The sequence below is a fragment of the Falco naumanni genome, chromosome 2, assembly GCF_017639655.2.
Source record: "Falco naumanni isolate bFalNau1 chromosome 2, bFalNau1.pat, whole genome shotgun sequence".
NCBI classification, from domain to species: domain Eukaryota; kingdom Metazoa; phylum Chordata; class Aves; order Falconiformes; family Falconidae; genus Falco; species Falco naumanni.
Genome location: NC_054055.1, coordinates 86921217 through 86947314, shown reverse-complemented (window position 1 = coordinate 86947314; position 26098 = coordinate 86921217). Strand labels below are relative to the sequence as shown.

The 26098-nt window shown below is 34.7% G+C and overlaps 1 protein-coding gene across 12 annotated transcripts in view; it reads right to left on the bottom strand.

Moving 5' to 3' along the window:
* DMD (dystrophin) overlaps window positions 1–26098 on the bottom strand; it is a 1096913-nt gene that overhangs the window by 264636 nt on the left and 806179 nt on the right. For all 12 annotated transcript variants that reach the window (XM_040582467.1, XM_040582466.1, XM_040582468.1 and 9 more), the window contains 2 exons: window positions 16058–16269; window positions 8918–9072 (listed from right to left, as the gene is read on the bottom strand). In XM_040582467.1, the coding sequence (XP_040438401.1) occupies window positions 8918–9072; window positions 16058–16269 (367 nt within the window). The remainder of the gene's footprint in view (window positions 1–8917; window positions 9073–16057; window positions 16270–26098) is intronic.

Sequence of the window (26098 nt, the reverse complement as noted above, 5' to 3'; positions counted from 1 at the left end):
AAAGAAGACATATAAGTAATAGGAAAGGAAACAAGAAAGATAAAATAAGGAAAATAAAAAGGAAAATGTAAGATACCAATAAGATAAGATGCAGAAAGTGGGAAATGGGTGTTGCAAATTTGGCACTTTAGGTAATTTCAAGAAATTTGTGCCAAGTGAAAAATGAAATCTCAAAAACATGTAGTACATTTTAAACAAAAATACTTTTTTCTTTACCAACAAAAAGCAGACCTGTATAATTCATTGCCACAAGGCATTATTGTGCTTAAGCAGATATGCATCAGATACATTACCGATTATGTATCTTGCACAAATGAACAATTTACAGATATGCCAGCTAGAGTGATAATTCCAAGAGCTATTATTTCTTATCATTTGCAGAAGATAATATTTTTTATAGTTTACAGAAGTAATTCTCAGTAGCTGGGGAAGAACTCTACATTTTTAAAATTTGTCAGGAATTGTAGAGCAGTACAGTTAAATTTGGGGTATTGGTGAAGATGTGATTGATACTGGATGCTAAACATGAACTTGCTGATCTTTTTCTTTTCAAAAATTGCTTGCTTGCTTGCTTACTGTTTCTCTTTCTATGTACCTGTATCAAATACACCTTAAAAGCTCTGTCTCAGTTTAATTTCACCTTTCCTCAACAATTTTTAGGGTATGCAAGAAAAATATATTACTAATTCCATTGTTTCCCTCTCTAGCCTCAGTGTTGGCACCTCCCCAGGTCTCTGTGTTGGTCAGTAAGAGTCATGACCATCAGCCTCCTGTGCCACTGATCCTCAGCTTGAATGATGATGACTTATTGTCATTTGTCAATTTCTTTGTGACTTTATATAAAAACAACATATGGTTGAGATTTTGTTCATAGTTAAAACACATCCACACAGCAAAAGGCAAGCACCATTTGGTGATAACTTCCAAAGAGACTAAAAAATTAACAGACAGACTGAATTATCCTCCCAGTTTCAAGCATGACTGACAAGGCACTGAGGGGGAAGCTTACATTGCCTGTACAGCAGCTGATCAGAAGCTAAACCATCCTGAAGCACCAAAGATTACAACAGCAAGGAAATGCTGTAAGAAAAAAAAAAAATCCATAGGAAACACACGTGAAAACAAAACAAGGTATCACAAGAGTAATAATGCAAACAAAAACTGACAACTAAGGTCAAACTTCTTTTTGCTGGCAGTCTGCTAGTCCATCAGCTTTATTAATTTCTGGTTTTTTTGTTAAAGGACATGAGGCTTGTAAGAAGCCTATTGAAGGGATAGGGAAGACAAGACATTCATTTGTTGCAATAAACTTTGGATGAGAACAGTGTTTACTACAGTTTGTTAATTTATCTGCAGACTAATAGTAAATAGATTTAAGGTTGGACTTTCAGGACACAGAGCATTAGCTTCTGTTCTTGTTCAAAGAGAGACTGAAACTCTCTAATTACTTGAGAAAAATCTCGCCTTTACGAGAAAGAACAACACATTTGTCTTAATCTTCTAATGGAGTAAGAACAAAAATTGACATTTCTGTTCTTTCTCTCACAAAATCAGGCTTACTTATGCCTTCCTTAAAACCTTGTTCCTCTTGCACCTCCCATGAATGCAAAAGAGTGAGATTTCTCAAATGGAGAGTTTCTGTGAAATGTCCATATTAAGCTCTGATTATGATTCAAGTTAGTTCATGAAACCTCGGTCCCTTTAAACCTCTGCACCATGAACTATTTATTTTGTCCAGCTGGATTTCACTATAAGAACTGTTCTCATTGTTATCAGAACAGACTAAACAACATTTAACACGCAGTAAATATGAACAAAACCGCAGAATTCAATTTCACTCAAGACCAAAATACAAACCAAGAAAGAGAAAATAAAAATGGAAAGAGCAACCGTCTGAGCAGTAAGGAATGGTCTTCTAGATATTCCACTTTCACTTTTCCTGTTCAGTTTCAGTTACTAACTTACTAACTTTGAAGCTGAAGAACTCTTTGCAAAATGCCAGCAGTGCCCTCCTTTTCATTTGTCTATAATGAAATTATTAACATTAGATTACAGTTAACAACCAAAACCACTAAACTATCAATGAGCTGAATTCATGGTGATTAAGGAACCTCAGCAAGCCACTTGTGGGACAGTCAAGTTGAAAAAACCCAATTAATTTAAGAACAACATCACTTTTCTCTTTGAGGTCGTTTCTGTTTGTCCAAGGGAGGACTTAGCAGACCTACAGATGATCTATTGCCTTTTTGGATATGATAAAGGTACCAGCCCACAGATGTATCAGTTCAAGTGGTGGGAACATTAACTTGTTCACACTGATACCAAGACTTTAAAGAAACATGTCCCTGAAGTCACAAGGATCCACAGATCCTGTTAGGCAACTACTGTATGACTGACGTTATCCTCTCCTGATATAACTCAAGAACTCTTTCCTTTTCCTAACCCTAAAAGAGTTTCTTAAAAATCACAAGAACATGTTCACAAAGGTGGAAATGATGAATCACACCATATTCTGGGTAACATTGCGTCTCCAGCTCATCCTACCAGCATCTTGAAAGCATTGCACATCCAAGACAATCCTCTCACAAAGTACGCTACAAATACTCAGTACCCTCAGCTGACTTCTCATCTTGGGTCTGCATAGTGGTGTCAGTACTGCACAAAAAGTACAGTCAACTGAGTGAAGAACAAAGGTGAAAACTAGAATATAAGCAGCTACAATGACCTTCAAGATCTCCTATTTATAGGAGCTTTGCCTGGCATTTTTATTTATGTCTTTTTATACTTTTTTTTTTTTTTTTCCTATTTGTGGCTGAAATTTCACCATTCTTAGGGGAATTAGGAAGAAAAAAATCCCAAAGTATTGTTAACTGATGGCATTGCTGATAAACTTGAGATTGTATTTTGTACCTAAATATTTGTTTGAGAGTGTAGGCAGTTAGTAGAATGTCCTTCAAATAGGTAACAAATGGCATTTTAGTTAAATTTTTAATATGGATATGTTAAGTGATGTTATTTAACCAAGTAAAACATAAACCAACAAATATCTCAAATTAAACTCAGAGCATCTAAACCTTGCCAGAGCAGTATTCACACCCTTTTTATAGTCTTTTTTTCAATGTGTACTGTTTTGTTTAAAATAATTGTAACAGAATGAGGAACAAAGAAAACAACAAATACTTTAATCCTTTATCTGAAAACCACTCTTAGGAAACTTCAAAGATAGCCATATTTTAAACACAAAAGCCTTAACATTTTTGCGCTATAAGCAGCTAATAAAGAGGGGTTTTTAATTTGCCAATGTTACTAACTCTGCTGGAGAGTAGTTCCTGAGAAGCATGGAGTGCTGTACTGATGAAGAGAGACGAATTAGTTTCATTAAAATTAAAGGGGTTTTGTATCCTTTTGTCTAATGGGAAAGACATTAGGACCCCATATAAATCTCACATATTCCAGAGAGCTCTGGATTAAATGTTTTTTGAAAACTTTGTTTCTCCTTGTATTCAAAAGGATAGTCAATAGAGCCACATTAGTTCTTTCGAAAAACATGCTGATACATTAAATTATTCGCTCCTTAACATAATCTTGGCTGTGATACCTAAGACTTCAGACACTCACTTTCATTCAACATGAATAGTTCTACTGATTAAGTAAAGGTACTTAAGTCCTTATAGAATTCAAAACAAGCAAAGCTCTCAAACACGTGACGAACAGCTAGACTGAACATTTATATTTTTTTTTAGTAATAGAGGCAACAAGATAAACATGTATTCTTAACATCTCATAAAACAAAATAATTGCTCTACAATTGCAACGTTTTGCATCAGTTTTTGCACTTTTAAATTGGTATCTGTTGTTAAGCTGTTGTAAATAAGAAGCTTCATCATGACATATTGGTCATAAAAAAGCAGTCCTTCTACATATCTACTTTCTTGAGCCTGGCAAAATTATTTCAAAAAACAATCAATAAATCACCACAACATGAAGATAAAAATTATCATACTATGGTTACTTGGGGGGGGGGAGAAAAATATTACACTGGAAAATGACACATGACCATTGTCATCTTCATCTGACATCTTACATTTGCAGTGCTTTCTTGCTCATGCCCACACGAATGCAGCTCTATAGCCAGGACAACTGTAGGCACAGGCATGTAAACAAGCTTCCTATATAAACAATGTTCCCATAGCCACTTACGGTTTTAATTTAATTGTTTCACTGTGCTCAAAGAAAGTGTACTTGCACGAAGAACTATATAGCTGTTCATATGCATGGAATTATACCGATCTCAAGAATGAGGACCAACATTCAAAGCAATAGAAGAAAGGAAAGGAAAAAGCTGAGTTTGCCTGGAAAACCTAGAAGGTGGCAATGTTCTTTAAAGTAAAACATACTGTGAATTCTCTCCTTCTCAGTTTCATCAGTCCAAGCCTAACAGAACAAATAAGCTCTTCAGAAATGGCTCCCAGAAAAGTCTAGCTACTGAAACATGCTATGAATCTTCCGTATAACTTAACACACTTGATTATTCCTTGATTGCTGATGTGTAAATGTAGTTTTTCTCACCCAGAATGCAATTCAACTGTAAAGCAAATATGATTATTTTGCAAGTACTGTAAAGCAAAGTAATATTAGGACAGGTACAGTATATTAAGCAAACCTATCTCCAGCAGAATGGTCAAGCTCTTTCTGTGCAGGCAGTAAGATTATACTTACAAAAATTATGCACAGATAAAGTTTACATTCTAACAATTGTATTTTTATAACAAACAACCACTGATAAGGACAGGTTTGCTGCTCAGAGACAAAACCTAGGTTATGATCTGACTTACAATTACTGTTATATTATGCATTTGCATAGGAAACAGGTATACATCATACTTTTGTACTGTTCACGTCATTTGTTTGGTCATTTGTATTTCATATTGTCTAGCTGACATGCAAAATCACTGTTCATACAACTGGCTGCATTAGAGAATTAACATCAGCTCTCAGGTTTACCCAAGAACTTATCTCAGACCTTGCAAAATAGGTTGTCTAGACACCCAAATCCTTGCCACACCCTCTCCAGCTCACTACAACTTAAACAAATAAGGACAACATAAATCAAATCATATATTGATTCTTCACTGCCCATATCCTGTAGTGAGGAAAAAATGTTACTTTTTATCTTTTGACTGATGCGAGTGTCCTATATCTTGTCTCAAGAGCCAAAAATAGGGCATCTTTAGCAGTGAAAGCTCTTTGCTCCTGTTGTGTGGCCTGAGTTCCATTGAACTTAAGCATAGGAACTGCTGGAACTGCTGGGCAATGCAAATATTTGAGATATCTGTTAGACAGTGATGCTTTGGAGTACTAAAGAAATTTTCAGGGTACTTTATGTAATTACTGTCATAATATATGCTCTACTTAAGAAAAATCTAAATCCCTTTTTAGCTTAATATTTAAGTTAGTGAAATTTAAACACTTTTGGTGGATTTTCAGAAAAGGAACACATTTAAGCAAGTGTTTATGTTTTATATGATAATTCACATAAAATATGAGTGTCCATAAAAGGAGGGAGTAACATAATACTACCATAAAAACCATTTTTTTATATAGTAAATTTCTAATGGTTGCTTCCTTCATTGTATTTTTTCCCTCTTGAGAGCAATTTAGCTCCTGTTAGATTTATTTTAGTTAATGCAAGCAATACAGATCGCTTTCTCCTTAATTGTCTCAGCTTAAATAATATAGTTATTCCTTGGAAAGTCAAGGCTTCTAAAGAGAAGAGGAAGAGACCTGTTTACAAGTCACTTTGGCTTTTGTCCAGCTGATCATTTCATGTGCTTTCTAGTGTATCTTTGCAGCATCAACAACAAAAAGCGAAATTAAAAAGTGGCAAGTGAAAAAAGCGAAGTAACCATCAAGTACTCATCAATGTGGCTATTAAAGGAGTTAGAATATTATGTGTTATAGTTCAATGTTATAAAACAGAACAGTAAGACAAAGGGTAAACACACAGCAATCAGCTACAAATCTACTTAAGCAAAACAAACCACAAGCTGGCAGATGTTGCCTTAATGACTGAAATACTTGCTTTGGATGAACTATTAGCAACAGGCAAAGTGGAGTATCACTGCTGCTTGCCAGCCTGTTGTTTTACTAACCTAGTTCATGGAAAAGGAGGTTTCACATTTTTCACACTGATGCACAATTCTGATATAAATGGCAGGTTGGAGGAAAAGGAGTTCAAAACAATGTAAGCCACTCTTCATGTTTCTTTTTAAAAGAAATTATCCACAGAATAATTAGGCCCTTTAAATTGAGGACATGACTGAAGAAACCAAAATCTTTAGCAGAATATTTCCTCTTGCCAATCAAGATTATATATATATATATATATATAAAAATATATATTTATTTATAAACAGTGATAAAAATATTTCTAAAATACTGAACCAATATTTTATAAGGTCATTATTTGGAATATATTTCAACATCACTGTGAGGTCACTGAAACACCAGAGCACTACTTACTCATGGTCTAGATGAAAGTAACGCTCAAAGTAACATGTGTCTGGAATCACTGCATACACATCTCAGTGGAGAGCTAGGCTGCTTGGAGCCTGTGACAAACAGTTCACGTGTCTCCTTTCTACTGAGTAAATATTCAAAACCATAAAGAAACCATTTGTTTTGCTCTATGCAATAACCTGAAAGCTGAAGTGTAGAGGGAGGGAAAAACAAAACAAAACAAAAAACCATCTCAGAAACAGAACAAATTGGCATTTAAGTCATAGAAAGGCCCATGGACTCCATCTTCTTTCCACAAAGCTGCTTAACAAAAGAAATCTAGGAGGTTCTTTCTAGAACTTACTCAGGAGCTGCTCCATGAGCAAAAGGCCTTGGCTACTGTTTCAAACAAACCTGAAAAATCTACAGGAGCAGAAAGTCTTCCAAGTACAATTTTTTTGCTGACTCGATGACTTAGTACATCCATATTTATCAATGTCTCACAAAAGACAGAGAAAAATGTGATACAGCCCTTAGTGAAGTTTATCAACTACTGTTTACAGCACACTCCTTTTTCAAGTTCCCAAATCATGCAGTCTTACAAAAATTATACACAAACCACTAAATTAAAAAAAAAAAAAAAAAATAGAAGGGTAGTAAAATCATACAATCAAAAAGTAGGAAATAGTTTTATAGTTACCAGTTTAAGCTTAATTGTACCCTTTTTTACCTCTTAATGGGAAATGTCAGCTCAGTCACCTAAACAGCTCTCTTCTAAGACACATAACATTTACTACAGTAACTTATCTAACACGAGATGTGAACAAGTTTGTGGGTTTTGGAGAAACCTGCAAGGAGCGTGTTCTGAAGACTTTGTACTCTCTGTTAGCCTAGAACTTGGCTGTGTCCGTGCAATGATGGAAATTCTCACATTTAGGCAACATTAGGCACACCTGGGGTTGTGCTTGAAGCATTAACAGATTTAAAGACCCATTCTTAGCTACAATTGCTACCTGAGCATCCACAGCAGCTACAGACATATCCTGGACTTCAGGATTAAAAAGCCATCTCACTAAGAGAGGGTTGTAGTTCTACATACAGACAAAAGCAATTTCCTAGTTATCTAGCTGTTTTGAGCTACTGATTTTACCTATTCATTGATAATAGTTTTGAACATTAGACACCTCACCTGTTTCTCAGACCACAGAAAGCAAAATATTTTTTCTTAAAAATGTGGCTCCTAATGCTAAAATGTCTACTACTGTAACAGGAGAAATGCAAGCAGATAATGGAATGTTTATACAAATTTCTTAATTCTTTTATTGCTATTGTTAACAAAAAAAAAAAAAAAAGTGAGCTTTCAAATTATTATGTAGCTTTCTTTTTTTGGATATCCATAGCACCTCTTCTCTCACTTGAACAGGATATTAAGTCAGTAGCGTGTCTGCTTCAGAAAAAATGCTGTTAAAGTGACTCATTCATATGAACATCAACTTTGTGAAAAAAATGAACTAAAAGTGTGAATATATTTCTGTAGCCATCACTGATTTAAGTAACTGCCATTATGCAAGAAAATATCCTAAATTTATTGCATATTTATTGCATTTTTAATTACTTTTAATTTATTGTATATTTAACGAAACTGACTTTTCTGGCCTTGTTCAGAGACTTTAATTAGAAACATGTTAAGATCTAATTCAGTTCTAGTTTCAGTTATAAGCTATAAAACTTAAGATCCTGATTAAACTACTTTAATTTTTACATATCTAATGTGTGATGATTTAAAACTGTTTTGCCACTATAAAGAAAGTAATTTTAGTTCTGCAGTATGTTCTGGTCTTATACATTGCATATTGTATGATTCACAATGTGGTGGCAAGGTGCACAAATTACTTTTAGTATGGGAATCGATATCTAAACCAAACACTGCAATACTGTGAAATGTAATCAAGAATGTGTTCAAGGATCTAATAAAAACTTTCTTGACTAGAGATTTGCTTAAAAGGTAGAGGATAACATTTCTACTTTGAACCTGCTTCAATAGGATAGGTCTGTCATTTTCAGATTCAGTTTATGACTCAAAATCACTGTAGTGATTGTGATGTGGAGACAGTACACAGAATTGTAAACCACTTCATTTTAAATATTTAAAATATAAAACTTATCAACCGAAGTTGGTTGGCAACTGGTTACAGCAGAGAAAAATTGGCAGGAGGCAAAATTATATTTGAGAGAATTAAATGGCCTTCCAGAGATATATTTCCAAAAGATATGACAGAAGAGTTGTCATCATTCTTTCCTTTCTCATTATAATCATGTCATTTTCAAAAGTTACATCTTCTATAATCTCCAACCAAAGCTGGACAATGAATGTTAATGAAGTTTAACAACAAATCTAATAGAAGAATTTATATCATACCTCTTATTAATGGCAGTCCATGTCGCATTAATGTTATCTGTCATCAGTTCTACTTTTCTGGTGTCATCTGCTGAATAATCACGGAGCAGCTTAAGTGCCATGTCATTTGCCACATCTACATTTATTTGCCATTGTCGTATTTCTTTTGAAAATTGCTGAAATAAAAAGAGAAACAAAAAGAATAAACCTCAGAACACCACAAAATGATCATGCACATTGTATGTTTATTACAGGAGGAGATGAACAACTTAGGGCATATATATATATATATTATATATATATATATATATATATAAATTCCTCAGATTTACTTGTAACTAAAGTCAGAGTCTTTCTAAATGTTTAAATTCCTTTAGTCATCAGACCATAAGACTAATTCTAATCTTTGTGAGGATCAAGCAAACAAATCCTAAATGCTGGATAAAAAATGACTTCTCAAATTGATAAACACTGATTAGATTGTTGATTATTTTTTTCTAAGACAGAAAGAGATGGATGCATTATTATGCATTATGTAAACTACCACTGTTTGTGATGTTGAATTATACTGAGATGGAAAATACAGTGAATAATATGTTCTGTCTAATTTTCTTTATTATACTGTGAAGTAATACTGATACTTGGACAACTAATACCTGTGCTTTGACTTTTTTAAAATGCACTTTATTTTTGCAAATTGTTTATGTAATTAGTGCCATCTACTGGAACAGCACTAAATCTGCAATACAGCAAAATACTACTGGTAAAACTATCGATATCTTTATAATGATAATTTATGCTTCTTGGTATTAAGAAAGCTTTTAAATTTTGGTCATACTTTTTTTTCTCCCCCCCCACCCCCCACCCCTTTCATCACCTCTTTCTCCTCTCCTCTCCTCTCCTTGCTACATAAGCAAGCCAGGAAATCCACAACACTCATTCAGCCAGCAGCCAGCTTCCATGCATCTTTCCTGTTCATCTGTTTCTTGGAGCAAATTTCCATATAAATGCACTGAAGTTGTATATTTAATCCGTTATGTGTAACAACAAAATGAAAGAGATGAAAGAGCGAAGATAATCGATGGTCTACTTGTACTTTTGTGCTAGGCAAAGACTACAACTACTCAATCAAATGAACAATGCAAGTAGAAAAAAAGATTGTATTTGTAAATAGAAACAGTAAATTGCACATAAACATAAGAAGCTACCAACAGAAAACAAACAGCAAGGTTTGCCTGTTTTTATTGCTGTGTTTTAACACACAAATTGGGAAATTTATGTGAAGAAAAAATAGGGGCTTTCCCCTCTCACTCTCCCAAAGCAGTATTCCTTTTGAAATCTTGTTTTGACTTCAGATAAGAAATTCTCCATGCAAAGCAAAACTTAAATATGTAATCCCTGATTAAACAGTCTAAATACTAAAAAAAAAATAAATACATTTTGACTATTTTGTGCACTTACGTTTTTATCTCAGTAAGTCTGTAAGCTGATTTTGGTTAAGATTAGTACTGAAACGTACTTGATCTTTGAATGGAGTCCAGGTGAAGGTTTTTGGGGTTTTGATTTTTCCCCAAAACTCTTTACCTGTTAAAAAGCTGCTTCAACATCTCTAGGTTCTCTCCATAATTTAAAACTGAAAGCACGTTTTTCCTCTTTCCTGGGTTATTCCTTCATGACAGGGCAGATCACTTGATTACTGTGCAGCAGATAACCTCAGATACTCAGACAGCAACCTGATTATCTGTTTTGAACAAGGGATCCTATTTTTACCAATCAAACACTAGGAAGATGCTACGAACCCCTGCTCCTGAAAACCATCTGAACATGTTATAGTTAAGCTCACTTAAGGTCAAGCTGCCTAAACAATTTTTTAGTCATTCCCCTGTATTAAGTATGGAGATGTAGTAAGGAGAGATGATTATTTTGTGGAAAACCGCTACCATTACTTTGAAGAAGATACAGGCAGGATTCTTTCCTGCCAGAATTATGTGCAATAATATACAATAAATATAAAAATGTTAATATTTAAACAAATAGAATAAAATATATAAATCCAAAAATGTATAAAACATACAGCAATTATCATTTCAGTTTTGTAGACCTTTTATAGCAAGTATCCATTCTACATTTAAGTCTATCCACCTTTATTATGCTTTACCTTTTTTTGTTTAACATTATGCATGCATATAGCTACTTTTTTCCAGCCAAAGAATCACAGCAGATCAACTGTTCACTGCATTATATAGAAAAGTTACCATAACATATTTTCTGCATTGTAAATTAATAGCCTATAAACTTTACTTTAAAAATAAGTTATTTTTGCTCACTCCTATGTGAATATAAATCACCTTATCAAATCTTCCAAACTCAGTTTTATAACAAAAATATGGAAAGATCCATTACAAGGTTATTTCCAAAAGTGGTGTTGTCATCATTAACTTCATCATTAATCCATTAATTTCCTGACAATAAAACACTGGATCATCACTGGGAGAAAAAATGATGACTAGAGAGAGCTTTGCCAACAGAAACAATCTGTATTGTATACTTTATTGGAAATTGGTATGCAATTTTTCAATAATTTTAAGGAATGCATGCCTGCCTTCAACTTTGCTTTGTGCACATACACCAAGAACAAAATAGTGTGGTAGATGTTTTAACTATCTGTCCCACCACAGGCCAGTTTAAGTCCTATTTTGCATGACTATAATGAATATTTTACAATTAAACCCTTGGCATTGATGGTGGGGTTTGGTTGTTTTCCTTTTTTTTCTCTTTTCCTTTTTGAATTTTTAGCTCTCATTGATCTTTTAACTACTCAAAGACACATTCAGGGTTTTTTTAAAGGAAAAAGCTTCATTAATTTAATTTTGACATTTTTTTAAGCATTCTCTTTGTTTTGTCTGTGTCATCACTGGAATTTGCTGAGTTTATTAAAAGGCTTAAAGAATTAAGGCTGTGAATTTATCATGTTACTTAGTATATATTTCTTTTTAATTTTTAATTAGAAAACACTGGTTGAAGTTACTAAGAAGAAAGTCTTTGTAATTAAGGATCCTTGATTAAAAACAAGTAAGTAAATTAGAGCTGGGTTCTCTTCTATCCCAGGATTGCCCAGTGGAACAAAATAAATGATGCATAGAAGTTAAAATATAGCAATATTTATGTACAGTATCATCCAATTCTAAGCATGCGAATTCCTGCACTGAGCAGGTATATACATTACAAATCTGGGAAATCAGGCTTTCTGTCCTTTTACTGTATGTCTAGGGCATGTTTTATCGATACACTTAAAGATTTATTTTTTTTAAATCAAGGCATTCTATTTCAGTGTCTGCATCATAGTCAATAACATTAACTTAATTATTAATTGTTTTGCTAAAATCAAAGCAGTACGCTGTCAGTCCTGGAATAATAAAAATCCACAAGATGCTGAGACTGTACTTCATCTTATATTGGTACACAGGGAGTGGCAACAGAGTACCTAGTAAGATTTCCCCCTGCAAGAAGATGACAAAGGCAAGCAAGCTAGCCTCAGGCTTATCCACAAATCCAGGACATAAAATTCAGCCCCCAGGCTATGCCAGTGGAAGGCTGCCTGGCCTTTTGAGACCCAACAGAGCAGGAGATGTAATCCGGCTGCTATTTCATTTCCTATTTAGATGATCAGAAATAGGTGGTCAAGGAAGGAAAGGAAGGAAGCCTTGCCTCCACCCTTCCTTCTCTTTGGCCATACCAGCTAAAATGGTACAGAGGAAGAGATGCCTCACTAGTTCTTACCAAAATAAGGAGCCAAGGAGTGAATGGACACTCCTAGCAGGTTCAGGTTTTTTAATGTAAGCTCAGTTTCATTTTAAAAATAGACCAATTTTACACAACCTTATGTTCAGATGACTTGGGGACAAAAAGGAGCCAAAGTGTGACTATGTACTATTTATACACCTTTAACCTTCAGCCTGCTGAGGTAACCATCTGCAGTCATCACTTAATAAACAATAACAAACAGGGCTTTAAAGGGCAAAGGCTGTCATTGGCCAGAATGCCATATACTGACTCTCCGTACCTAACCCCAGTACTTAGAACTCAGTTCTTAAATATCAAACTAAAAAAAAAAAAAAAAAAAAAAAAAAAAGGTATAAAAATTAGCTCTGAATTAATTTCTGATTCAAAGCAATAATATTTTTAATTATCAGCTGTATGGTACCTGGTTACTTTTCTTTTAAATGTCAGAAACAAATGTGTCAAATTCTATTAAAAACATCACTGACCAAATACAAGCCTGTTATAGATTTTTTTTTTTTTTATGGTGACATTATAACAAAATAAATAATCAAAAGACTTGTATTGCTGAGCTTACCACTTACTTGTATGTAAGGATGCACTATCAGAAAAGCATTAACACGAGCACTGATAAAAAGTTCATCTAGAGCTGAGGGGAACTTTTGCATTGACTCAGCTGTCTTTAGGCAAACCTTTAACGAACAAATCGGAATACTTGGTGACTACTTTCTCACAGCAAGCTGTGTTGAAATACAAAGCTGGCAAAATGAGTATGTTTGAAGAATCTATTTAAGACTCAGACTGACCCCTCTTTCCGTTAACACAAATGAATAGAAATGACAGCTTTATTTTCATCAGTGTAACAGCAAGCCAAGAGACAGCATACTTATTCTGCATATTCAGGGGACAACATCAAAATATATGTGTTTGGCACATAAGCCTAGAAAGCCTTTATTTTGAGGACTTGGTGTATTTCTAGGTCCTTTAGTTTAGATAATGTTATACTAAAGAAATCGAAAGCTTCTAAACCCAAAGAAGATTTCCATTTTCCTTAGGATTCACGACCCCTTATCTCAAGCATGAACACAACAGATGATGCTGTCACATCTGAGAAGCTTTCATGAGGGATTTGACACAATAGGAATTACTGGCAGACAAAGATAATTCCTCTAGGAAGGCTGGCACAAAAGAAATTAGAAAAAAGAAAAGGAAAAGACACACATTCCCTCCCATTCTTTAAGACAGAGGTGAATTTCTTCTGGACTTGAAGGAGAAAGGCTAAGCAAAATCAACCAAATGAAAGTAAACAGCTCTGGAACACTAGAGATTGTTGATGTTCATATCATGAGGGCACAGCAAATTCAGATAGATTAGCTGTGACACTGAAATTATAGTTATAGACCAATGTTTGTAACTTGACACAATATGTCACATTGAATCCAGGCTGCAATGGTGACGGCTGAAGATACTGGTAGCCCAACTGCTTCATCTCTTCTAAAGGAGTGAAAAGAACTTGCAGGTATCCTTTCAAAAATTCTGCTTATACATAGAGATACATTATATGGATAAGTATACTAGTGTGCTTTCTCTATAACTTGGATGGAGGAGGAGAAGGGGATATTCTTATTTCTCTCCTTGGACCATGTTGATCCAAAAAGCCCATTTTTTTTCCAAAAAGCATTCACTCTTAGATGAACCTCATCTAAACTTCATACATTCTTGTAAAAAAGTGGACATAAAATTCATTTCTAAAACTATATTTGCAATTATTTTCCTAGTTACATAATTTGTGTTCAAGACATAAGACACTCCAACACGATGACATAAGACTGTGTTTGCACAGAGTGGGGTTTTTTTTGTTAATTGAGTCTTTGCAGAGCTGGAACATTGACTTTGTTGAAGTTGGTTTGTGTTTTTTTTAAACCATACACTGGGCAGAAGCCAGAACTCTCTCTGCAGAAAGACAGTGACAAATGGGAGTCTTCTACACTGAATGACAGTAGTATACATAATCTATAACTCTTTCTAATACATTAGTAAGTGATTGCCCTTGTTTACTATAATCCCCACTTCCCAAGCAATGACCCTTACAGTATAATCTTAAATGAGAAAACTTAACCCCATCTCAGCCTTAAAACAATGGCTTAATGAACGTTTTAATGCATTTCACAGGCAAGTGGGGGGCAGGTGGGAAGGGAGGGGGGCAAGGAGTGAAAAGCCCAACAGATTTTGTTGTTTATTTCTGAGTATCAGAAAGGCAATGACTAACTGATGATGGAGATAGCTGAAGACCAAACATGCTGTTATACAGATACTTCCTCTGGTGGCAAAACCAGTCGATGAGGACCTCACCCCCCTATTCTCCACTGCAGTTCATTACCATTCAGATATGCAAATAAGGCTGTTCTAAGTCTGCAAACTTTAACCAAACAGCTGAGTGGTAGGAGTTAAAAAAAAAAAAATAAAATCTGGTGAGCAGGAGAGGAAAACATATCAGAAAATACTTGTGTAACTATTCTCCCAAATAACTAAAACGTAACTTTCCATTAATGTGGAGGCAGGACTCACTTTAAAAGGCTGATCAACTGGTTGGTTTCAATCTTGTTTTTCTCCAACCAGAAAATGAGATATCATTAATCTGAAACAGCTGTTCTCAAAATTTATTCATGAAGAATGTCACCAAAGTATGACTATTTCCATAACAAGAAACTTAAAACCTGATGCAACAGTTAGGGCATATTTACATTGCTACTTGAGGTACAGCTCAACTACGTAAGTTAACTGAGCTGTGCATTTTAGCATCTAGAATGTGACATGCATGCTGAAATCACAAGAGCAGCCATTTCAGGTTTTTTGCAGTTAATAACCCTGTCAAGGCTGAACCCAGTGAGATTATCTTGTGGCAAATCTAAAATGTTTGATTTTCAAAATATCTCCACATAGTTTGTTATAGTTTGGTTTTGTTGGGGTTTTTTTTTGCTTTTTTGTTTTTTTTTTTCCTTAAGTAGTTCCAGACAAGCTATACAGCTTCATTATCAGTGCAGACAGACATATCAATACCACATAATTTCCCAGGCTGCAGTACCAGTGCAGCTGAGGCTGTTGTACAGAAAAGATGAAAAATACTTGAGCTGAAAAGGTAGGTATCCTTCCTGCCAGATCAGCCAGCTATTCGTTATGACTGATAAATTAAGACCAAATTCATTCAAGAATTATGTGACACACATTTTAGACTTTGTAAATTAATTTCTTTCTAATTTTTTTTGTGGGAAATAAGGGACAAAGAGGTTGTTCTCAGTGTTGGCTGTCCAATAGTTAGAGGACACTTTCTTTAACAATCTAATTAACTCAGGCAGAAATAGTTTAATTCTCAGTAGTGACCTTTAGCTCAGTATTCTGCTTTTTCAGAGCTTCCACAGTGTAGGAAATTTCTTTCCACGACTCAAGCTTAGCTTTTGCTTTTTCAAGAACCTGCTCAGCTTCTTGTTTAGCTTCTAGCCACTGTGTTGAATCCTTTAGCATGTCATGAAGCTGCTGTCTCCGGCTTTGGAGGTGTCCATGCACTTCATCCCACTGGCTCTGTATCTTTTCAACTGGTGAAACACAAAGGAAAAACAAAAGCTGAGTCACTTATAAGATTTTTCTTTCTTTCTTTTTAAGGGATTTAAAAAATAATATTTAAATGTTTCTAGAACTGACTATCTTGGAGAGCTGTTGTACTTTTAAGCTGCAATTAAACTAAGTTTAGTTTAACAAAGAAGAACAGATAAACTGTTCTGGTCACACAGTATGACATTATGGTACACAGCATGTGTTTCGATGCATATGCAGCCAGAAATGCCAGGTTCATGCCTCAAAAAGCATTATGAAACAGGATCACATATAAGAAAAAGCATCAGCAATAGTCTGTCTTTCTTACCAAACCACCACAAGGTTTAATATTTTCTGAAGAACAAGTTCTCTAGGGAATTCAGTAGTACTAGTTAAAGATTTATTGGAAGATATAATTAATGGCTATACTTGCTTATTTTATTAAGGCAAATGTTAGCAGACTGCAAAGGCTAAAAATCTTTCTTATATGTTCATGTTAATTTAAAAATAATTATTAGATTTATCCACTATTTAAAAGAAATGTGATTTGTGGGAACTTAATAATCACTAAAATCACTGATAATAAGGGTTGGCTAGCATCCAGTATCAGACTCATCCATAGTAGCATAAAAACATCAGGACACCAAGTCATCCAAGCCATTGCAGTTTGACAAAAAATACCTCAAAAACAAACAAAAAACCCCCAAAACTCCACAAACAATAAGATCTGTATACTGCATGAACAAATCATTATTTTTTTTTTCTTTTAATTCCCTGAGGTTAGTCAGCACAAACTACATTCTCAATATCTTCCTGGAGACTACCTCACAACACTGAAAATTCACAGGCTTTCTAGTGAGAGGAACAGAGATTCCTGGAGTACTCGGAAATCAACTGAGATTATCATCCAGCTGTAGTTCCAACGCTGCATCCCTCACTGCAGGGCTGATTCCAGAATGGTGCAGGCTAAAGACTAAAGGGATGAGAAATGCTTCAGCAGGGAAAGGAGACTTCTTCCTATCAGTGCTTTTCCTTCTTCCAGACTTTCTACGAACTCTGCTGAGGTTTAGCAGAAAAGAAGAAAACCTTTCAGCAACCCCTGCTTAAGCCTAGGGAGAAAAACTGTAAGTGCACATAGCAGCATGTTTAAGTCAAAGGAAATGCAAAAGGAACTGAAGAAACAGAACTGGAAAACAGAAAGCACAATCAAAGCGAAGCAACGATAGCCTAAGGCCCTAATACTTAAATTTAATCTGAAGCAACTCTAACCCCTCATTTTAGAAAGCTGTATACTAAGGTCACAAAAGAACAGCTCATTTTTGTGCCCTAGCTGGATGAGGGTTTCTGATGTAAGCTTTGGGATATACTGGAAACAACAAAGAGACTATGGCCTACTGGAAGGGTGAAAACCAGAAGTGTTCCTGAATGGCTCCAGTAAAATCTTTGTGCTATGGCTACAACATGTGGCTCCAGGGTTGTGCTGGAGGTCTGAAGGACAAAGACTGCCCAAACATTTTGCACAGTGTTGCTGGCATATGGGCAATACCATAATGCCACCTATTTCTTGCAAATAACTACTGTAGCTCCTTCCCCCTTAGTCTCAGAGACATTCAGTGTGTTACTTTGTGATTCCTGGCAACTCGAAGATTTTGGTACATAGCTGATAAAAGTATAGTAGCTTGTTTATGTCAGCTGCCCATGAAAAAATAAAAAAAAAATCCATCTATTTTTGTTTTATTGTACATTTATTTGTTTGTTGGTATGGTTTGGGGCTTTTTTGGGGGGGAAGGGGGGGCAGGGATTAAGAAATGAATGAAAACACTGTTGTAGAACTGTTTCAAAAGAAAACTGAGTCTACAACACTATTAATTCTTCATATTAGCTGCTTTTAACAATAAATGTTGATATTTCTTATCAACAAAAGTAAAAATATTTATAGATGGATCTGTTCCATAATGTCTCAAGAGGTTTGTATCTAACTAAGACATATTAGCAGTCTTTCTGTAGGGGTTGTGGTTTTATCAGCAAGACTGAGTTTTTCATCACATACCACAGTCCTGAGATTCTATGATGACCAATTCTGCCACCCAAGAGGGGAATGGGGCTGCACAATGAAGGCTGTATTCGGGACATCTCAGGAGACCATTTACACAACTGACTATGAATACACAAGCTCCAAATCTATGAAACACATTTCCTCATGAAGATGCTTGGGTTATCTCCCTCAAAAAAAGGAAAAGAAAAGCTTCTGACATGGACACTTGAAAAATAATACGCATAACAGTTTTGCTTTATTACAGATTGGAATTGAAGGGTTCAGGAAGTTACTAGGTAATCTAAACAAAGAAAAGAAATTAAAAAAAAAAGTTTTCTAGAACCAGTGAGTGATAAATCCTACCTAACAAAACACCTCAGTTGGAGATAAACACACCATGACATTTACATAATTAATTAATAGCCTTTCTGAGCTAGAATATACCAAACAAAGCAGTACTATAAAAGACAAAATATGTAGAGAAAATTTATTAGAGGCCTTTATAATTATGACAACATTATTTAGTTTAAGGTAACATAAAAACCTCTTCGTTACTCTAAGTTTACATCTTCTGAATGATGCTCCCATTTGAAGGCAGACTATTGACTGGTTTTTGAACAACAAAAAAACCCTAAGCCTCTAAAGCTTAAAATATGAGAATTCACTTTCAAAATGTACTGAAAACCACAGTGTAAATCCGTGTTCCTGTGGGTCCTCTTTAGTGGGATGTTTCCCACAAAAGGAAAGGTGAATACCTCTTACAGATTTACACCAAACAAAAAAAATCAGAAAATCCAGTTTGAGTGTATAACTGTGTTGGAACGGATTCCAGCAACCTGCGAATTCCTCATCTGCAGCTAATGAGTTACTGACTACAAATGAAAAGGGTTAGAGAACTGCTATTAAATAATCTTGTTGGACAGTAGAAGATAATTTTTAAAGTATTCTGAACATCACAGGAGTTTTGTGCAAGGCACTGGAACATACAAAATGTTTCTTTGACTCGGTACTAACAGAAATTGGTTTATGAAAATATGTAAGAGTGTTTTATAAAATAGCAATGAAGAATCTTAGTACAAAGTTCTTTTAGACTAACATTCTGCCTATAGCCTTGAAAGGGTTATTTCTGCTGTCAGGACTTTACAAAATCCTTAAGGTTACAAGGAACAGATGGGATTTAGCATAGAGAAAATTAATTTCTTCCAAAGTCTAATCACTCTTGCCTGGAAACAGGAACACAACCCCAGAAATAAGAAATAGAGTTCCAAAACCAGAAAAATAAAAGAATCAATGACATATGAAGCAATTGTTCCAGAAAAGGATTTGCCTGGGTTCTGGAGAACTAAGGTAAAAATTTGATCAGCATTTCCTACGTTGAATTTAAGGCTTTCAATAAGCAATATTCAATAATTTTTTAAAAAAATACATAAAGTAAAACCAGACAAAAGGCTATCACAAATATTATAAAATATCCTGAAATCTAAGAACATGTAATGTGGCTAAAATGTAAGCTTTGCCAGGAAAAAGTAATGTCATTGTCCTTACTGCACTCTGGACTATAATAGCATATTACCAAGATCAGACTCTGATCTGTATCTTTTATATACCATTGCACCTGCATACTGTGACGATTATGCATTGAAAAAACCTAGATACACAGAACAAACAGGGCTCCATGCGCACTACTAATATCACTGAAGCAGAGGAATTTAAAATAATTCGTAACAATGAAAGAAGCCCTTTTTTCCCCATCGTTAAGTATTTTCTGAAGCACCTCATTTTACATTGTTCATTACAGCCAAGTCCTGTTCCTTCTCCATTTTGAAGTCTAATCTCTTTTTTAATGCGGCACTCCCTCTCTGCATACAATTTTCTTCCTTCCCCCCAGATTTTTCAACAGCACAGTATCTTTATTGTAAGAATCAGTATTTAAAATCTTCTCAAGAGAATTCTTAATTATTCAGTACAGAATTTATTTACTAACCAATCTGCAAAGGGGCAATCTGGAAAAAAAGGACAACATTTTCTATTTAGACATGAGGCAAAGAAATAATTTAAAATAATTTTATCAATACACATGGCTATTAACTAATTTTATTTGAATGCAAAATCCCCCAAATGTTTGACAATTAACAAATCTAAACAGAGTATCAGAAAAACAAAATGTAAGTTATTTCCTGAAGCAAAACCCAAATCTCATCCATTTCCTAATCACAGTGCTCCAGGCAGAAGTCCTCATTGTACAGAATTTACACAAGTTTTGTGCTTGCTTACTGGAAAGTGCCCCAGCATGGCTCCAACCACTCCCAGTTCAACACTGAACTCTCAAATAAATAAATTAGGGCATGTGAGATTCTATCAGTATGTAATTTCAAGGTTTCTATTCAATATCTTTTTTTCATCACTACTACTCACTAGCTGTTCAATAGTGATTATACCACTAAGATGGAGAAAAGAAATTCTGTTGAACTGACTGCAGATTTTGTAAGTTATTAGAAGCAATAACAAAGCTGAAAACCTCATTTAAAGCAATCAAATACCTGGTAACTACTGTTCAGTCTGGTTATCATTGATTTAGTGCATTGAGGAAAGAACAACCTCAGTGAAGGAGACTGCTGGCTTAAGATTTGTTTATTGAAAAAAAAATTCTTACTTTTTTTTGTACATTAACAAACCTCTTTGTTGAGAGTTCATATCATTGATAAGATAAATTTAACTGTCTTCACAGACAGAGTTTACTCTCTGCTGTTTACAATATAACAGCAGTGGAAACATCAGAAAAGGAGTCTGAGAAGAAGCTGTCAGTAACAGGAGAAATAATGTTCATGTTACTATCAGTTATATTTAGCCTATAGCCTATGCAAAGGTGAAAAAAGCAATCATTCCATGCCACTTTGATAAGTACATCATATCCAGTACACACTCCAAAAAAAGTGAACAATTAAATGGTTAGCAACAAAATTTACAATGTAGAAAACCTCCCCTTTCCTCATCCAACAAAGTATCTAAACTGCCCTTATTTTGCTCTGTAGGAAAAGTGTTTTTCAAAAACATTACTGTCAATATATCGACATTTTCCTACAAAATGATTCCTTCACTGTTGGTTCATAAGCTTGAAGACCAGAGGGACTAATGCAATCTGACCTGCTGCAGAATAGCACTGGAGAACAGCAGAATTACAGACAGTTATAATTCATATTACCAAAAGAAGCTGCTGATGCACTGATATTCCTTAGCTGAAAAATGAAAATCACTTTATATGCATTTTTGAGTGTTTCAATTTACTTATGCCTTGCAACAATGATCATGATGAAAAGACACATTGAGCCTGAAATCTAGCCAATACTGAAAAATGACTTATGAATACTTCCATATTTTTGAAAAAATCTCACAAATCGTAAGGATTTTTCCCCACTCTCCTTTGTAGCAATATGAAACACCCAATGCCTTGGGGGTTAAAAAAAAAAGAAGAGTAACCAAGATCTTAATTCTTACAGTAGGTACCGAGTAGCCTTTAAACATTATGGATGTACAGATTGGTAAATGGTATGAAAGCATAAAGAAAAAAATTTACATCCTTTGCCAATTGTAACACCTTCAGTTGTGAATGGTAGGTATACCAGGTTAACAAATTGGTGGGTGAGGTCGTTGTACCGCATTCACAAAGTCTTGCTACAGAGCTGGAGGCAGCCCTCTGAACGTGGTTTGCACAGTCACAGGACAGCCAGCACATTGCTTGATATGACAGTGCATGTTCCAGCCAGCACCACAGGTAGAAGACGGGAAGACACAGCAGTAGGCAGAGCTACACCGAGTACCTAGAGACTGTAATATTAGGAAATACTGAAAACATAAAAGTTGTAGATTTTTGGGAGGGACACGTTAAAAAAAGCCCAAGTCCAACATTGCCATTGGTTGCTCTGGAAGCATACTACCTCAGCTTCAAAGTTGTTAATACAGGATTTTTTCCAGCCATATGCTATCCTGAAATTTACTCCTACATATCCCTAGAGATTACTCCTACATCTCTGCAGAGTTTAAGTCCTTTACAAAGTTGTTTTTGAAGATAAGCGCACATTTTAACCTTCATCTCTGAATAGTTCATCAGGTTGGATTAATTTCTGTTGGAGTTACAGCCCCATAATTCTTTGAATATTCTGGATAGCTAATTGTTATGTATTTCATCTTACTTGATATGCTTCTAACTAACCTACACATTTATCCATATAAAATTTAGTTTAACTAAACTTTTATGACTGTATATAAAACTAGTTTTTCCAATCCTAAAATTTGTAAGTGTGTCTTACTGAACAGTGAGCGGGCTTTCTGAGAAGCATGGTGGAGAAACTAGAAGATAAGGATTTAAACAGAAACATACTGGATTAGTGCACCTTTTTTACACTTTTCCCTTTCTTCCACTAAACAATATGATTTTCCACGATAGGGATAAACAAATTAGGAAGAAGAAGAGATGTTTTTCATAGGGCTACAAGACCATTCTGAAGGTACAACAACCATGCACTACAGACAAGGCTTTCTGATGCATTCCAATTTTGGCTCAGTTTTCTGTAAACCATGAGTGGAATCAGTTAAAACATCGCAACATCACTTAAGCTTTGTCTTATCTTGTGGTTACCTTGCTTTTCATTATTGTATTGTTCTAAGTAAATAAACCTAAAGAAACTTCTTTTTTCCCCCCTAAGAAAAGGATTTAGTTAATTTGTCAGTTATTTCTTGCCAAAAGTGCTCTACCTTCTCTTCTGCTGCCTTCCAGAACATGATGTGTCTGACTGAAGCCTTAGTCTTCAAGATGGATCACTTTAATAAAGTCTGTCATACAACATCCCTTGACAAAAGAGCGCCGGCTCTGTTCTTGTGGACAATTGTGAATCTGTGAGAGACCAGTCTAGGGAGAACATTTGGATAGTAGATGCAGAGTCAAATGACAATAAGTTTCAAACTTTTCTTTTTTAAATGCCTGAACTACTTAGGGAGTTACAGGAACGTTACAACATCTACTAAGTTTCTGCCTGTAGGCCATCCTTACAGAGTGCAGCTGGATAAAACAGAGAGCACGACAGGGAACAGTTGGAGCCAGCCTACCCAGATAGTAATTTATGTTTCGTCTGTCCTTCTTTATTTCTTCTTGTAAATCAGTATTTCTCTTAACCTTTTTCAGAGGCTTATAAAAGTCATACTTCTTAAAAAATTACCTTAGAAAGTTATGGCAACACTTTAACTAAATATGGAAAAACACTAATAGCATGTCATCTAAGACATTTTATGTATCCCTTAGATAGGCAGTAATGTGATGAGAGGATTTAGCCAATAAACCCAAAATTAATGGTGGGGTGGCAACTTAGAATACCTAGCTTAATGTGAGTTCTGTCATTTATGCCAGTAAGATGTCAGATTTAGCTTTTATGCATCATTAATCAATTAAGGTTTTTATAGAAAGATTATTCCTTATCATGTATGTATCATAATATATATGAACAGATTTTTTTTAAAAAAACCTATGGCTTACAAAAAAATTAGGCAAAACAGAAAGTATGTACACAAATGAAGCTGCATATAAACAAGTGAATGAATAATACCTGGGAAGGAAAGAACTGTTTTGCAATATCCTAATTTCTAGAATCAGATAAGAGGTGTTACAAGGGAAACCAGGAAGAAGAAGCATTCACAGCCTTCAATTGTCTTTCTGGGGTGATGGAGAGCAATGAAAAAGTACTCAAAAGACCTTTCAAGGCATGAAAGCCGTGGGAAAAAGAATGTTACATTCCTTGGCTTCTCAGAGGCTAAGGACAGACAATGGCAGAGATTTCAACAGATGTAAAATGTTTTTAAAAAACACACACATTTATAATCTCATTTTGTAGTTTGATATTTTTGTGGGGTAATTATATCCAACTATTGCAACTCTATGTTTTAATCTACTTTTTTTTTTTTTTTTTCACTAGGGTAAGCCTATTTTTCTTTTATCTAAAAATCACTTCCATATGATCAAACTAATGAAGGTCATTCTGTCCCTTTGAAAGTGTCAGATCAAACGAAATGAACTGAAAACTGTCAAGTGGTTTCTGCTAAGCACCAAGTGAATAATTCTTCAACACTGTTAAGTATGCTTTATACCTTGCTATATGGAGTGGGAGTTAGAGACCAGACTAGGATGATGATAGTACATCTAAAGAAATCTGTTTCTTATAACAAGGAAGAAGCAGATTGCATGACTGAGCACTGAGAAGGGCATGTAAGAGCTTATTTAGAAAACTGGTCCTTCAGAAAACACTCACTAGTTTGTGAATGTTTTATAAAAGTATTTATGTGTGTATCTTTTGTCATGTCTCTAATTAAGTTCCCATGATCATTTTTTCACAAAGTGAAAAAGGGAACAGATCATCATATGCAGGATGTGGAAGAACATTTACCTTGCATTTATACAATCTGTAAAATTTTTATGTGAGATAGGTAACAAATATAAGTGTAATTTCACCAGAAACCTGCAGAAACAAATAAACATATTTATATGCATATAAAACCAGGTATTGACTAGGGAGATGGATAGACATATTAGGGAATGAACTTCTGATACCTCTCTATTGCCATCAGAGCCTTAAGAAGTGGAGCAGGACATTTCTGGAAAAATGGACCGCTGGTCCCACTGCTCAGGCAGGATGCAGAGTCAGCAGTGACCCTTCCATGACCCCAGGAGCAGGATGCATATGGACAAGCCACCAGAAGTTAATGGATTTTTTTTTCTTCTGCAGAGACTCCCATATATGGATGATACCAAAATACAACTTTGTAGTAACATTGTACTAACTGAAGAAACAGATGGTTCCCTTGCTGGAACGATTTAATAATCTTTCAAAAATTTTTTTAATCCATTTTTCTTTGTTGTATGTAGAAAATAACTACTGCATTACTGAATTTAGCTACTTGCTTAAAAATCCGTCATATAATTACGAAGACTTACATTAGATTTAGAAATAATACTTAGATTGAAGGAAGGCACCGAAACATAAGCCACAGGATCAGGACTAACCTGAATAACTAGATGAGTGACTATGTAAGTAATTCAATTGTTTCAGTTTTAAATTTAGTAAAAAGTTTTCAAAGAACTTAATAGGAAAAAATCATTAATTTATGTCTTTTCTTAGGAATGTGAGGATTAATTAAAAGTGCCTAGGTATTTCGGTATTTCAGTATTTCAGTATCTTTGTTCAAATGGCATTAACATTTTTCCTAGGATTTTGGTTATTTAAGGCATCAGAAGGAACATAATTTATAATTATGAATCTAATTTCTATTCATGGATTATAGCTTTTGTAATAATCTACCTACCTACAAAATACTTTAGATTTTTTTTTTTTTTTTTTCAGAAGGAATATGATTTGTCTGTGCTTGTATTTCAAAATGGGACATTAAATGAATTAGTGAAATGATTTTCTACTTTCTCTGAACATAAACAAGAACGTTATTAGCATTATTAAAGTACATCAGCTTTCATATACTAATGCTTTCATAGACTTCTGTACTTACTGATGCAAAAACATAATGGTAGGTCTGGCAGTTTAAGTCCCGAAATGTGTGAAACTCATTACCTACCTAATGAAGTATACAGGCAATGAATTTCATAATTCTTATTACCACATAACTTTGTGTTTCCATCATACATTCATGTTTACACTGCATATTTTTAATGTCATCAGCCCACTAGCTCCTACTGAGTTTAGGCTGAGACTTGCTTTTCAAATGTATATGCATTTGTTAATCTGTTCATTGATCTCCTT